The 12,640-nt window shown below is 43.7% G+C and overlaps 1 protein-coding gene across 4 annotated transcripts in view; it reads right to left on the bottom strand.

The window, feature by feature from the left end:
- FGF12 (fibroblast growth factor 12) overlaps window positions 1–12,640 on the bottom strand; it is a 183,783-nt gene that overhangs the window by 58,783 nt on the left and 112,360 nt on the right. For all 4 annotated transcript variants that reach the window (XM_015871733.2, XM_015871732.2, XM_015871731.2 and 1 more), the window contains one exon: window positions 5,112–5,222. In XM_015871733.2, coding sequence (XP_015727219.1) covers window positions 5,112–5,222 — 111 coding nt within the window. The remainder of the gene's footprint in view (window positions 1–5,111; window positions 5,223–12,640) is intronic.

Below are 12,640 nucleotides of genomic sequence, written 5' to 3'. Positions count from 1 at the left end.
CTTACACGAATCAGTGCCTACGTTTATGCAGTTTCATAGGAAGCAAGCAGAGGGCTTCAATAGATGCATACAAAGTTCAGTGTAAGTATTGGTCTTTGAACAAGAGTCAAGGAGTGCACTACTCTTACAGTTCCAAGAGGAGACAAACATGCCCCAGTGTAGCTACTGGGCACCAAAGAGCTACATTACAACATAATTCTACAGTTGAGAAGCACAGTAACCAAGGCAAGCCTATATTTCAATCAATTTCGCACTACTGGCAAGGTCTAAAACCCTCTGTAATTAACAAGTCTATTTACAAGCAATTTCCCTTCCCTAATTTTTCCCCCACTGAAAAATGGAGCATGCTACTGCAAATAATGAAGCAAGGTGGGCATCATCATTCTTTCTGTACAGCCAATTTATCTTCCATAGAAAACTTGTGACAGACCATTCAAAGCACTCATTAGGCAGCGGGGTGATAACACCCAGAATTAGTGGGGAGAAGTTCCACCTGGAAGTACCTCCATGTCCAAAACTCTCTTTTCTCCACAAGTGCATGCTAAAAGAGCACACCAATAATCCCACTGCACTGTATGACAGTAGGAAAAGCACTGCCAAGCTCTCTTGGTCCCACAGCTCACAATCATGGCTTGCAGGCATGGCAAAGCATCTCCTACAACATGTTGCAGAGTAGGGAAGCAAGTGGGCAGGCAGGCAAGCTGAAGGGCACGCATCTGACAGAGGTGACTGATGGCCAAAGTAGTTTTATGATGCAAACATTTTCCTCTACTGCAAGCATTTGGGCATTAATCAAAACTCTGCAAGTTCTCAGAACAGTTTCAGCAATCAAATCATTAAAAGTCTCTGAATAAGTTAAAGCCTTTTGTTGTCATTCTTTAAATGAATATTTCATCTTGTTTGTTCTGGAACAGATTTCAAAGCTTGTAAGTTTTCTTACTTTTAAGCCTTATTACAACAATGTAAAAACATGGGAGAAAACCTCAAACAAGCATAGAAGTAAATGTCTCATTTTGTGTCAGGGAAAAAAAAATAAAAAATCCCACTTAACTTGAAATACCAGATACAAGGATGGGGAAGAGGACAACCTGTAGTAGTACCCTATCAACTATTATAATGGACAATTCCACTAGGCTCATGGGAGACCTTATTACTCTATACAACTCCCTGAAAGGAGGTAGGAGTGAGGCATGGACCAGCCTCTTCTCATAGGTAACAGCAAGAGGGAATGGCCTCAAGTTGCACCAGGGGAGGTTCAGGTTGAGTCTAAAGAAAAAAATCCTCTCTGAAAGAGTGGTGAGGCGCTGGCACAGACTGCCCAGGGAGGTCAGGAATCACCACCACTGCAGCTGTTCAAGAATTGTGGAGATGGCACTGAGGGACGTGGTTAGCGGTCAGACTGGATGATCTTAGTGGTCTTTTCCAACATTAATGATTCTATAATTCTACCCTATGGGGTCTGGTGTAATAATAAAAAAACAAAACAGAACACTTTCCTTCTGTTGCAAAAGTTAAATTTTCTATGCCATGTGCAAGCACACAGGATGGACATACTCTTTGGTTTTACATGCAGAAGACAGAAAAAAAATTAAGACATTTCATGCTTCTGCTGATATTGTCATGCATTTTACCATCTTCTCCCACAACCAGAGTTATACCTGTCAGCGCTTATTGATTATAGCACTTTTATCACACTCCACTGCTAAACCCTTTGGCCACAAACACATTGATCACTGCAGTTTATCAGACGCATCACACTTTTTAAACTCTGCATGCTTACTTTATTATGGGTCTAAGCCAACTTATCTACAGAAAATTCTTATACATCCCACTAGAAGTAGGAAGAGAATCTGTCCTCTTGCTTATATTAAGACAGGGCGCCTCTAGCTACATGGTATAAGGAACAGATGTCCCAAGCACTGTTTTGCGGGAAGCTGGCTGGATGCCCATTCAGGTGCCATTAGAACTTGGCTTCTTTGGGGTTTATTTCTTTTTCTTTAAAGAAGAGGTAGAAAATAAATACCATCAGCCTCTCGTGAACACCTATAAAATGGGAACTGGATAGATAATTCATTTTAAAATTGCTTAAATATTAGCAGTTCCTCTTATATAAATAATTGGATTTTTATTACAACTTTTAATTGCGTCAGATGTATCTAAGGGACACGCCGCCATCTCACTGGAAATGTTTGTTTTGCCTGAGCAAACCAACCTAATGCATTCCGCGAAAAAATTAAAACTTCCTTTCATAATGGCAACTCAAATAATTAGTTCATGGATACAGCACACAGAGTCAATGTATGGTACACAGCAATCGCTGGGCATTTCATTGTGTGAAGATGACTTATGAACAGAGAACACGTAGCCACGCATGGTGGCAAGGACCTGCTGTGTGAGCATCAAGAGCATCCTCCTCTGACAGTGGATGTGAATTAACAAACACCTCTCCAGGGACAGGAAAATATTTATCTATTTTTGATGAGTTTTGCACAGAAATACAGTACAGGCTTCTGAATAGCTGGCCAGCAATGTTCTGGATAAATATTTCAAAACAGAAAATACCAGTGAAGCAAGTCTGCAGCTGTTCAGTTAGTTGAATGCACTCTTACGTGTTTGGGTGTTTTGTTTTTCTGGTCAAAATTCAAGAGATCTAAAGGAATAGAAAAAGGAGAATGGATGCTTTATGCTTTGTTATTTACAAAGTGAAAAATGTGATTTTGTTTTGAAGCTATAGCAGGAAGCTTTGTATCATATAAATCACTGACTTAAGCTGAAGATTTATTAAGGAGAGTGAGCAGTCAAAAGTTAAATAGAACTGAATAAAGCATACTTTTGTTCTCATTTTCAGGAGCCAAATTCTATCAGAGTGGATTTCTCTCTTCTGACATCCCCTAAGGCCAGAACATAGGAGAGTGTTTGACCTCTGTATTCTCCCCAAGACTTCAAATGCCCCCTTATACACCAAACCTTCTTGCACAGCCCACAACTTTGAGCAATGGGCTTGGTACTTTACAGCCATAGGCCTCCTGTGCCAACAGGCTGCCAAGGTAGGGCTGTCATCTCACCAGAAAACTTAACACTCTAGAAGCACTCTTCAGCCCATCTATTTCTAATTAAGAAGACAGAGTGGAAGAGGCTCGCAAGTACTTAGTGCCTTGACAATCTGATCTCTGACATTTCTGACATAAATAAGAACTGTTTGGGTGATGTGAGGCTAACCTCAGTCACAGAGATGCAGGAGGTTGCTCTTGTGCCCACTGAGGAGGGGCCAGAAGCAGCTTCCCTCATCTCCTCTGTCAGCCTGAAATATTGCAGAACTGCCCTTACATTTTCTTTTTCTCTGCTGTTTACCCAAATTCATCTCTGCTTCCGTTTAAGCCCATTACTTTGTTGTTCAGTCCTCACTGATAGATGAGGATAATGAATCCCTGCCATTTCTAGCAGCTCTTTGCATGCCAGATGATAAATAGGCCTCCAATGGGATTTTCTGCAGATTGAAAACATTCTATGTCTTCTTCCTTTAAAGAAAAAAAAAAAAAAAAAAAAAAAAAAAAAAAAAAAAAAAAGCAGCCAATACCACCCAGCACTGGCTCATTACTCACTCACTGAAGCCCACTGAACTCATCGTATGCTGGTGTCTGCATGAGAAAACCCAAGGCCAGGCTTCTTAGAGGAAGGCTCAGGCCTTTGAGGAGTAAGAAGTATACAGGAGCATGGGGAGGTTTCCCACACACTGTTCTTCTCCCATGTAAATTGAAGTTTTATCATCATTAATTTGTGGCATTTCATTTGTTAAACACAAGTGCACGATGCAGAACTAAAACCTGATGTTCACAGGATGCTCCAGGCCAGCTTTCTGACTTCTCTTGGTTCATTTCCCAAAGGCTCTGCCAGCCTCTCATGATTTCACTTGACATCCTCACAGAGCCCCTCTTTTGTTCACTGCTTTGACCCCAAGCGAGATGCAGCTGAACACCACAGCACCCTACACTACAGCTCCACGAGGCAAGCACCACAGTCATGGGTCTGCTCCTATCTTGAACTCCTGTCCCAGGGCACCCCCACCTGCAGCCCAGACCCCATGTTACTGAAAGAGTTGCACCTTCAGTTCAGCTAGGAGCTTCCATTACTTAGAACAACACAATTGGTCCCCAAAGTAGGTTCCTCCTTCTACAAAGAACCTGAAGTTTTCTTCTGTCAGTTCCTCTAAATAAACACATCAAATCTTGTTGATCTCTAGGAGTGACTGGGAAAGACATGATGTGCAGTAGCGTGTAGAACTTCAACCCAACATGGCCTGACCCAAGTAATTACTTGAGTCCTACTCTGTTAATACAGCTTGTGGTACCAAGGATCTGAGCTTATTACTACCCTTTCGTAACTGTTTGTCTTACACCTGTGAAATGAAGAACTACCACAGAAAGCACGCTGCATCTTTTTTAATCTTCCAAGGAGCTTTGGTGCTGAGAAAAATACCTCTTTTGACAAAGGGATATGGGCTACTGATCGGTTTAAACCATTTTGGCTCCTGCATGTGAGCATCACTTTTAAACCTACATGGCTCCACTGCACTTTGCTAACCTTTGGTGGACAGTATGAATCTAGCCCCTTTGAGTGGGGTTTTGGAAGCAAACCTCATTTGGAAAGGATATCCAATAACCTCAGCCTCAAAATAGGAGACTTGGATGAACAGCTGGATTTCTCCAGCTTGGAAATTCCTGATGCTTGCTTAATTTTTCAGGATAAAATACCAAAAGCAATTATCTCCTCTTCTCCTCTGAAAGAGAATTCCCTGTATCTTTTACCCATGTGGCATGTGTATAAATATAATCTCCTTTCTCTTCTGGCAGTAGTTCAAATCATGGGTTTCATTCTCCACCCCCCCCAGATGGCAGTTACAGAATTGGGGCGGGAGAGAACAAGATTGGAGAGGAAACATATGAAATTATACAGGCAAGATTTAAAGGGGAAGTATAGATAGGAAAAAACCTGTAGAAAACAGCTGGCTTCTTCCTAATTTGATATTTTCTAAAATGAAGCTTCACAAATAAGACCCGCTAGGTGATGCATTTAATTGTAATTGGGTTGCAAAACAGGCTAATTTTTCTTACTGTAGTCGCTGTTTTCGTCCTTGGTCCCATCAATTGTACCATCTGGGTGCATCTGCAGGAAGTATTCCTGCTGGCTGAATAACCTTGTCACAATTCCCTTCAGCTGGGGTTCTGCAAGAGAAACATATATATATATTTAATAAAAAATTATTATTAGATGTACCAAACATGTAGCAAGAGACCCAATTCATGTGGCCCCCATTAAGCACTGAGCAAATAAAGTGCTTGGGACTAAGACAGCTTTCTGTAATTCCTTTCAAGAGAGGTTGTAAAATATTCATACATATACACAGACATACAGGCAAATAAAATGGAGATCAGATGAGCAGGTAAAATGCAAGGCTTAGTTGGTGCAGCATAAAGTAACAGATTTATGCAACACCGCTTCAGTGAAAGTTACCTACCAAATGAAAGTCTTTAGACAGCCTACGTATTCTGAATATGCCTCCAGTTTAGAAGCAAATTTGCTGGCAGTGCATAGCAAGGAGAGCACTTATTGTTTCTTATTCTGCCTGTGAAGGCAACTCGCTTGGTTTCTATGCTTGATTCACTATCGCGTCTTTGCAGTTTTATGCCACTGAAATCTGTTTAAATTGATGTTATTACAGCAGTGTAAAACCGAAGTAACTGAGCACTGAATCAGGTTGCACCAGTCCAGTCGTGTGGGATTTGAGGAGCAAAATTCCTAAAAGGAACAGATGCGAGACACCTCCAAATATGATCTCTGAAGCATTTATGGGCACCTGAAACGCCTCTGTTTTCAAGTCCCGTATGTTCCTCCCTTCCAAGAAATGTATGCCACGTACTCTAGCATATGAGAACCGCTCTTTGTCATTAGCAGGGTCCACTGGTCAAAAAGAAATAAAGCAGTCAAAAATCCAGGACAAATTCACTTTGATCACGGGTGCGTTACCAGTGTAGCTTCTTAAAGTCAACCAGTCAGCTACAGGCAACCCCACCAGCTGCATTACAGAGATTTCCTCGTGCAACAGGAGTTCATAGTTCCGCCTGACCAAAATTCAGATTGCTTGCTCCAAAAAAAAAAAAAAAAAAGTTTTGAGAAAGCAATAATAAACTCTTATAAAGAGGGAAAAAAAATAATCTAGTGCAGCATACCAAAACATGGCCAGCATCCATTCTTCAAACCTCTGCTGAGGCTGTTTAATAAGCCACAGTCACACTGTGCATTAAGTGGCCCCACCAGGATTCCCCATCCCTAATGCTCCTGCACTGACTTCCAGGTAAGAACAGGGCCCCTCAGCTCAGGTTTCCTCCAACCAAACCCCATGGCCAGCAGGGAGAGCAGGGTGGATGGCTGTAAAGGATTACAACTTTGGGGACCCCTCTACCAGCCCCAAGAGAATCAGATTTTATTTTGTATCCATTGAAGCACATGCTTGCCATGAATAAATCAGTGCCAGCTGGTTTCCATGCTGCCTTAAAACACGATTTCATAGTAACCCAAATGGTGTAGACTGCAGGAAGGCATTTTCCCAGCAAAATTCACAGCTCAGGGACAATAAGTATGCCCACATTGGCCATCTACTAAGAGAACACGTCAACTGAAGCAAAATATGTCCACTTGGAAGTAAGCATTTTGCTTTGTTCTTTCCAAAACGCAAGATCCATTTTGTTGGATGCAGGAACTTGATTCAGGATGGAAGGGATTGCAAAACTGTATTCTCATGCGCAGCTGAATGCTCCACCCTCCTCAACTGTGTCTCTTTTCTCCCTTTTATCTAATACCACAATAATAATAAAGGTGCTAATAGGCATTCCCCAATAGGAGACATATGGGTCAGTCCCTGAATGAGCCTCAGCCTCATTTTTACTCTCTCGTTAAATCTTTATGTTTAAGTACTTTGCACAAAATGGAAGAGCTCCCAGCAGGACATGCTTAAAGACACCCCTGCAGCCTGAAGCTCTATGTGTACTGGGGAAGGCAAAATACCTTGCACAAAATCCCCTGAAGGATAAAAGGAGAGGAGATGAAAACAGCCCTGTCTTCTTCCTTGTGGGAAGATGATTTAGCTACAGGACAGAAGGCTTTTGTCTTTTGCGGTCCAAGCTATACTTGGATCATGCAAATCGTTTTGGAAGGACATGCAAACCGCTTACGCTTAGCAGCCTACTGAGTACAACACAGAGCAAAGCCTCTCACCATCAGTAGCTGACCGTCACCTTAAGAGTTTATCTAAACAGCACCAGGACCTCCCCACATCCTTGCTATAGATGGGCTGTACCATAAGGCAGATACAATAGAAAAACACAAAGTAAAGCCCCAGAGTACCTTCATCACGGACATGACAAACACAGTAAGGTCTGACTTAAGCTCCAATAACTGCCTGCCTCATAAACCAGGGTTTTTCTGAGTCAGTGCCTGCCAAGGGACTGATTGGAGAAGTCTGCTCTTCCATGCTCTTCTTTCTGACCTGATCTACTTCAGCTGAAGCTTGAGGCTCAGTCCTCAGTCCTAAGCTCACAATAGCTCAAGAGGAGAGAAACAGAGAGGTAAGACACACACAAAACTGATGTGTTCCTCTGGTCTCTAATGCAGCGTGACAGCAGTGGTGCTTCTGCCTCCACCCTGATCAGAGCCATTTCTTCAGCAGCATCCATGCATTCTAGGCTCATTTATGAAGCCCTGCAGCATCAGCAAACAAAGCCTTTTCCAGACCCTCAAGGTAAAACCTGCTTCTAAGAAGGACCAAGGATGCACCCATCCTTCTTTCCAAAGCTCAGCCAAGAGTTATTACATGAAGAGAGGCATGCAATCACAGAGTAGTATTTTTCCAGCCAACCCAAAGGCACAACTCCACACTTGGCTCTTGCCAGACTCTTCACTTTAGTCATATATTTTAACATCACCTCTTTCCAATCCCAGAGAACAGTGATTTTATCACAGTCTTCCAGCATTGTCACCCCTTGTGCTGCAGCAATCATGATGAAAAACTCAGTGATTTTTTGTTTTTAGAAACTAACACAATCAGCAACTCTTTGTGGCCACTTAAGGATGGAGAGACGTCCTGACAGGCCATAACACAAGGCAGAGAGTCAACAAAATGGAATGAAAGTTTTCCACAGTTTAGCAGTTAGATACAGAAGAGAGCAATTCTTCCTTCCAGACAACATTCCCAGTGCTTCAACAAATACTGGGAGGAAAAGAAAGTTCATAACCCTGAGATTTTGTCTGAGTTCCTCCAGTAATACTGCCCCAAACTATAGTCAATAGGAGACAGAACAAGCTATAAGGAACAGACAAAGAATTGCAGCACAGCCGAGTACTATTCCCTCCATTACCATTTTCTTCCTATAACTCACAGAATTCACCAGGAGTCACTCAAATCTATTCTTGAACCTCACCATTGTATAGGTAAGGGGAACTTGGATCTCGGTGCCTTTAAAGGAGCAATACTGCACGGTGCACTCAAGAGAAACCTTCTCCCACTCAGGCTCCTCCACACACTCTCCTGCTTTGCTACAAGATCAGCTTTCCCCACAGAAACAGAACTGAACTAACATGGACAAGACTTCATCTGTAACTTAGCGGCTCCCTAAAGACAAAGACAAGTGTTTCAGAATGGATTTAAGGAAGAAGTTATGACTGCCTTGATCTCAAAGTACAGTCTGAACACAAGAGACTTCTATGCAGCATTTATTCCCAACACAGCCCCCAGGCTATTAAGATTCCCATGTGATACATCAAGGGATATTTTTGTCCTTATTTTATAAGCCATTGTGCTTTAGAATGCTCACATAAGGGATCATGCTCTGGCTGCTCACACAGCTGTTCAGGGTGGGAAAACCAGATGAAATGCAACAGAGCCACTCCTAACACCAAGACAGTGAGCTCCAATACTTCAAACATGGTGCTTCCCAAAGGTACAGGGGAAAATCATCCCCACAAAACACCCCCAATGGCCATGATCACAGAGCAGAACAGCCCAAGAACACTAGAGAGCAAGAGCGAAGCCTGTCTCCATAGCATCTATTGGTCTGCTTTATTTTTGTTTTCTCTAGGGTGAAGATACAGCATTGAGCTGCTCACCCTTCTTAAAACAGTCACCCAATAACCAACATATCACACCTCCCCAACAAGTTCATACAGCACAGAAGGCAATGACAGCACCTTTTCGTGGGCTACAAACCCCACAGAGCAACAGCAGGTAAAAAAAAGAAGAAAATTGGCTCACCTCTTCCAATGACCAGTGACAGCTCAAGAGGAGCATAATATCTATCCAGAAAGATACTACCTTCTCGGCTGTTAACCCTTTAGTGAGGGTGAGGTGGTGGATCCTGGCTTCACCCCTTCTCGTCATTCAGGTACATTACTTGCACCTGAGCTCCCTGGGTTGGCCACACCTTCTCACTTGGTGTTCAGCTGTTGGTTCAGGCTGTGACTTGGCAATTCCCCTGCAAAGTCTAATATGGAACTCACCTCATAACTGCAAAATGGAAAGCACACAAGCAAAATAATTCTTCATAATGTGGATAGATGCTGCACCCAATGCAGCATTCAGCAAAGCCCTGCTGAGAACATGCTGTTGCTTACTGTTATCAGCAAAGTGCAGTACAAATGTGACCTGGGCATGTATTTCAGTCTGAACTTCAGGTACCTTAAACCCTACAATCTCCATCATGCACTGCAGGTTGGCTCAAACCAATCTGAACCCTGAGCTGTGAACAACCACAGAATAGGGCACAACTGTCATTTGCAGCTGACGCACCTTTAGAAGAGTAGTTTGCATGGTCCCACTTCTTTCAATTCACAGGGCATGTTGCCTCACTGCAACACATCTATCTGAGGCTCTGGACTGTGAGACCTGTAGGAACTCAACCAGACACTATTCACAGGAGTAACCTTAACCTCAGCTCACTGAGCTAATGGGAGGATCTCAACAGGACTGGGTTTCAGTAGCTTCCTGGGAGATGAAGGGTTTAGTGACTTGTCAGGGACTGCAGTCACTAGCTCCCGGGGCTCCCGCAATCCACAGCAATTCTCTGGCTGACAAACAAGCCTCACCTGGAGGGTGCTGGTGCAGAACTGCTTCTAAAATCACTCTGCATTGTGTGTCAAGAGGTCCTGTGTGCTGGTTATGGCTTCAAATGAAGCTCTGGCGTTACTGTTCCCCGCACAATAAGCTACCAAGCAGCAGAAGACTCCTCTTACTTGGCCAGTAAGCAGCTATTTTACATCCAGCAACCTGCAGTCAGGTAGCAGGAAGGCACAACTGAATAATTTTGGCAGGAGACATGCCTGTTTGTTTGCTGTAGCAGGACACTCTCTGACTCAATGCCTCTACCTGATCTCAGCACAGTAAATTTGTCTGGGACTCTGAACCAGCCCAGCCAGCACCCGCTACGCTGCAAAGCACATCGAGCTGGTGAAGGAGAAAGCATCTCTGGTGCTGAGCTGTCCCAGCTGGGTGCACTGCTGTCCGCCCTCTCTGCCCATGCAACACTTCTGTTGAGGATGCAGCTGTAATCACAGCACCTGTAACACAACTCAGGAGCACATTTCACCTCAATGTTTTTCGAACATTTGTTTTTTACAATTAAGCGTTTGAGCCTGGAACTTACACATCCCATTATTCTCATTCCCCCCATTTGGGCTGCAGCTGTCACACTGGGAAGCTGATTTATGACTCACCCAACCACACTCAAATCCACAGCAAACCCAGCACTCAAGTCAGGGTATAAACCTCTCCTCATTTACTGAGATCAGCTCCACAGGTACAGTGCCACCACAGAAATTGCATTTCCTCCTCCCTGGAAAGGACAGGTTCCAGAACACCCAATAAGCCAACTATTGCAAACACATGCTGACAGAGATGAGCACCAAAATCTCCCTGTGGAAGCAGAGTTAATGAAGGTTTGCACTAACTCAGCACGCAAATGCACCAGCAAGCTCCATGCAGATTACTATGGTGACAGTCGTCAGCATGGAGCTTGGGGAGGAAAAGATGAAAAGCTACAGGAGGAAAATGTGCTTTATTTTGCTCCCACCCAGAAGCTGCTAAGTTCTCTTGGGTGTTTGGAGTTAAAATTAAGTAAGTGATTGTCTCCAATTAAATGCAGTACTGTCGGTGTAAGTTCTGTATCTCAGCTCATGACTATGATTCACTGAATCTACCCAATTGGGGATGCAAGGAGGACATTTCCCAGTTCCATCAAGTGTTTTCCCATAGAAAAAAAAAAAGAAAAAAAAAATGGCAGCAAAATGTCTGTGATCAGAAGGACGTGCTCCATCACAAGCAGCTGGTCTGGGGGTGCAGAGGTGTAAACAATGCAACCGAATGATGCTAAGGAATCTTTCCTGATTGGGCAAAATGCCCCCAACATCACCAGGCAGTTGATCCCAGCTGCTCTCCCAGGGATGCAGAACAAAGGCCGTGCCCAGCTCCAGTCCATCGTGATTACAAGGTTGGAGTCACCCTCTAATTACAGGGGATTTATTTTGAGAAGAAAATGACTCCAGGACAATAGGGCTGTGTGATACACTCATGTATTTACTCATCTCAAGTGCAAATCTCCACCCAGGACTAATAACTACCAAGAGATAACTGGTGTTTTCAGGGTGCATTACATGAAATAACAGGCTGTGCTGACAGGGACGGCCTCTGCATTTGAAGGACAAGCTTCTGAAAATGACATTTCCCTAACTCAGAGAGATGATGGGCTCAAGACGCTGACAGCACCCATCAAAGCAATCACCTACTGTCACTGCCATTGAGTCACCAGAGCAGAATGGCACCTCGTAGGCAAAAAGAACATCCAGAGAACTGATTTGCACTCCCGTGCTCATGTCTGCAAGGAGGAATAGCAATCAGCCCTCCAGCATCGCTGCCTCCTACCCACATCCCTGTACCAAGCAGCAGACATGTACAAACCTCTGCACAATGCCTGCTTTGCTGTACAAAGCTAGGACCCTCCAGGGAAGCCTACTGCTCATTTGTAGAGTAGGTGGAAAGGATGTGTTTGCATTCACTGCTGTTCACGCAGGAGCTCCCATATCTGGGGAATCAGCTTCAGAGGGATATTAATACAAGCATGAGGTAAGGGGCAGAGAAAGAAGCCACCCACATAAAGCACCAGAAAAGAGGGGTGCAGCCATGAGGCCACTGCTGCATGCCACTCCCAGGCCACCCTCTTCTAGGAGGTCCATGAGCAGCTGTCACCCTACAACCCATCCAGTCCCCCAATTACCCAATAATTCAGAGGCAGAGCAGCTGAAGCCATCTACAAACTCCATCTCATTACTGGGGGAGGGGGGGGAAGAGATCAGAAATGGGTGGACTTTTATTCTTTTCATTTGAGATGTTTTCTTTGGAAACACAATGGAACAAGAAAAAAGGATTTTTAAGGAGTCAGAGATAAAAGCTGAAGTTTCATTTTAAGTAGAGTGAAATTTTGCACCAGATTGGAATCCTCTCCTCCCCACAAACTTCCTTTATTTGACTAGAGAGGTAAAAAACCAATTCTTCTTACAGCTCCACTGCCGGGATTGTTTTCCTCTCCCTGAAAACGTG

This window comes from Coturnix japonica, chromosome 9 (genome assembly GCF_001577835.2).
Source record: "Coturnix japonica isolate 7356 chromosome 9, Coturnix japonica 2.1, whole genome shotgun sequence".
Classification (NCBI taxonomy): Eukaryota; Metazoa; Chordata; class Aves; order Galliformes; family Phasianidae; genus Coturnix; species Coturnix japonica.
This window is presented reverse-complemented; position numbering and strand designations above follow the sequence as displayed.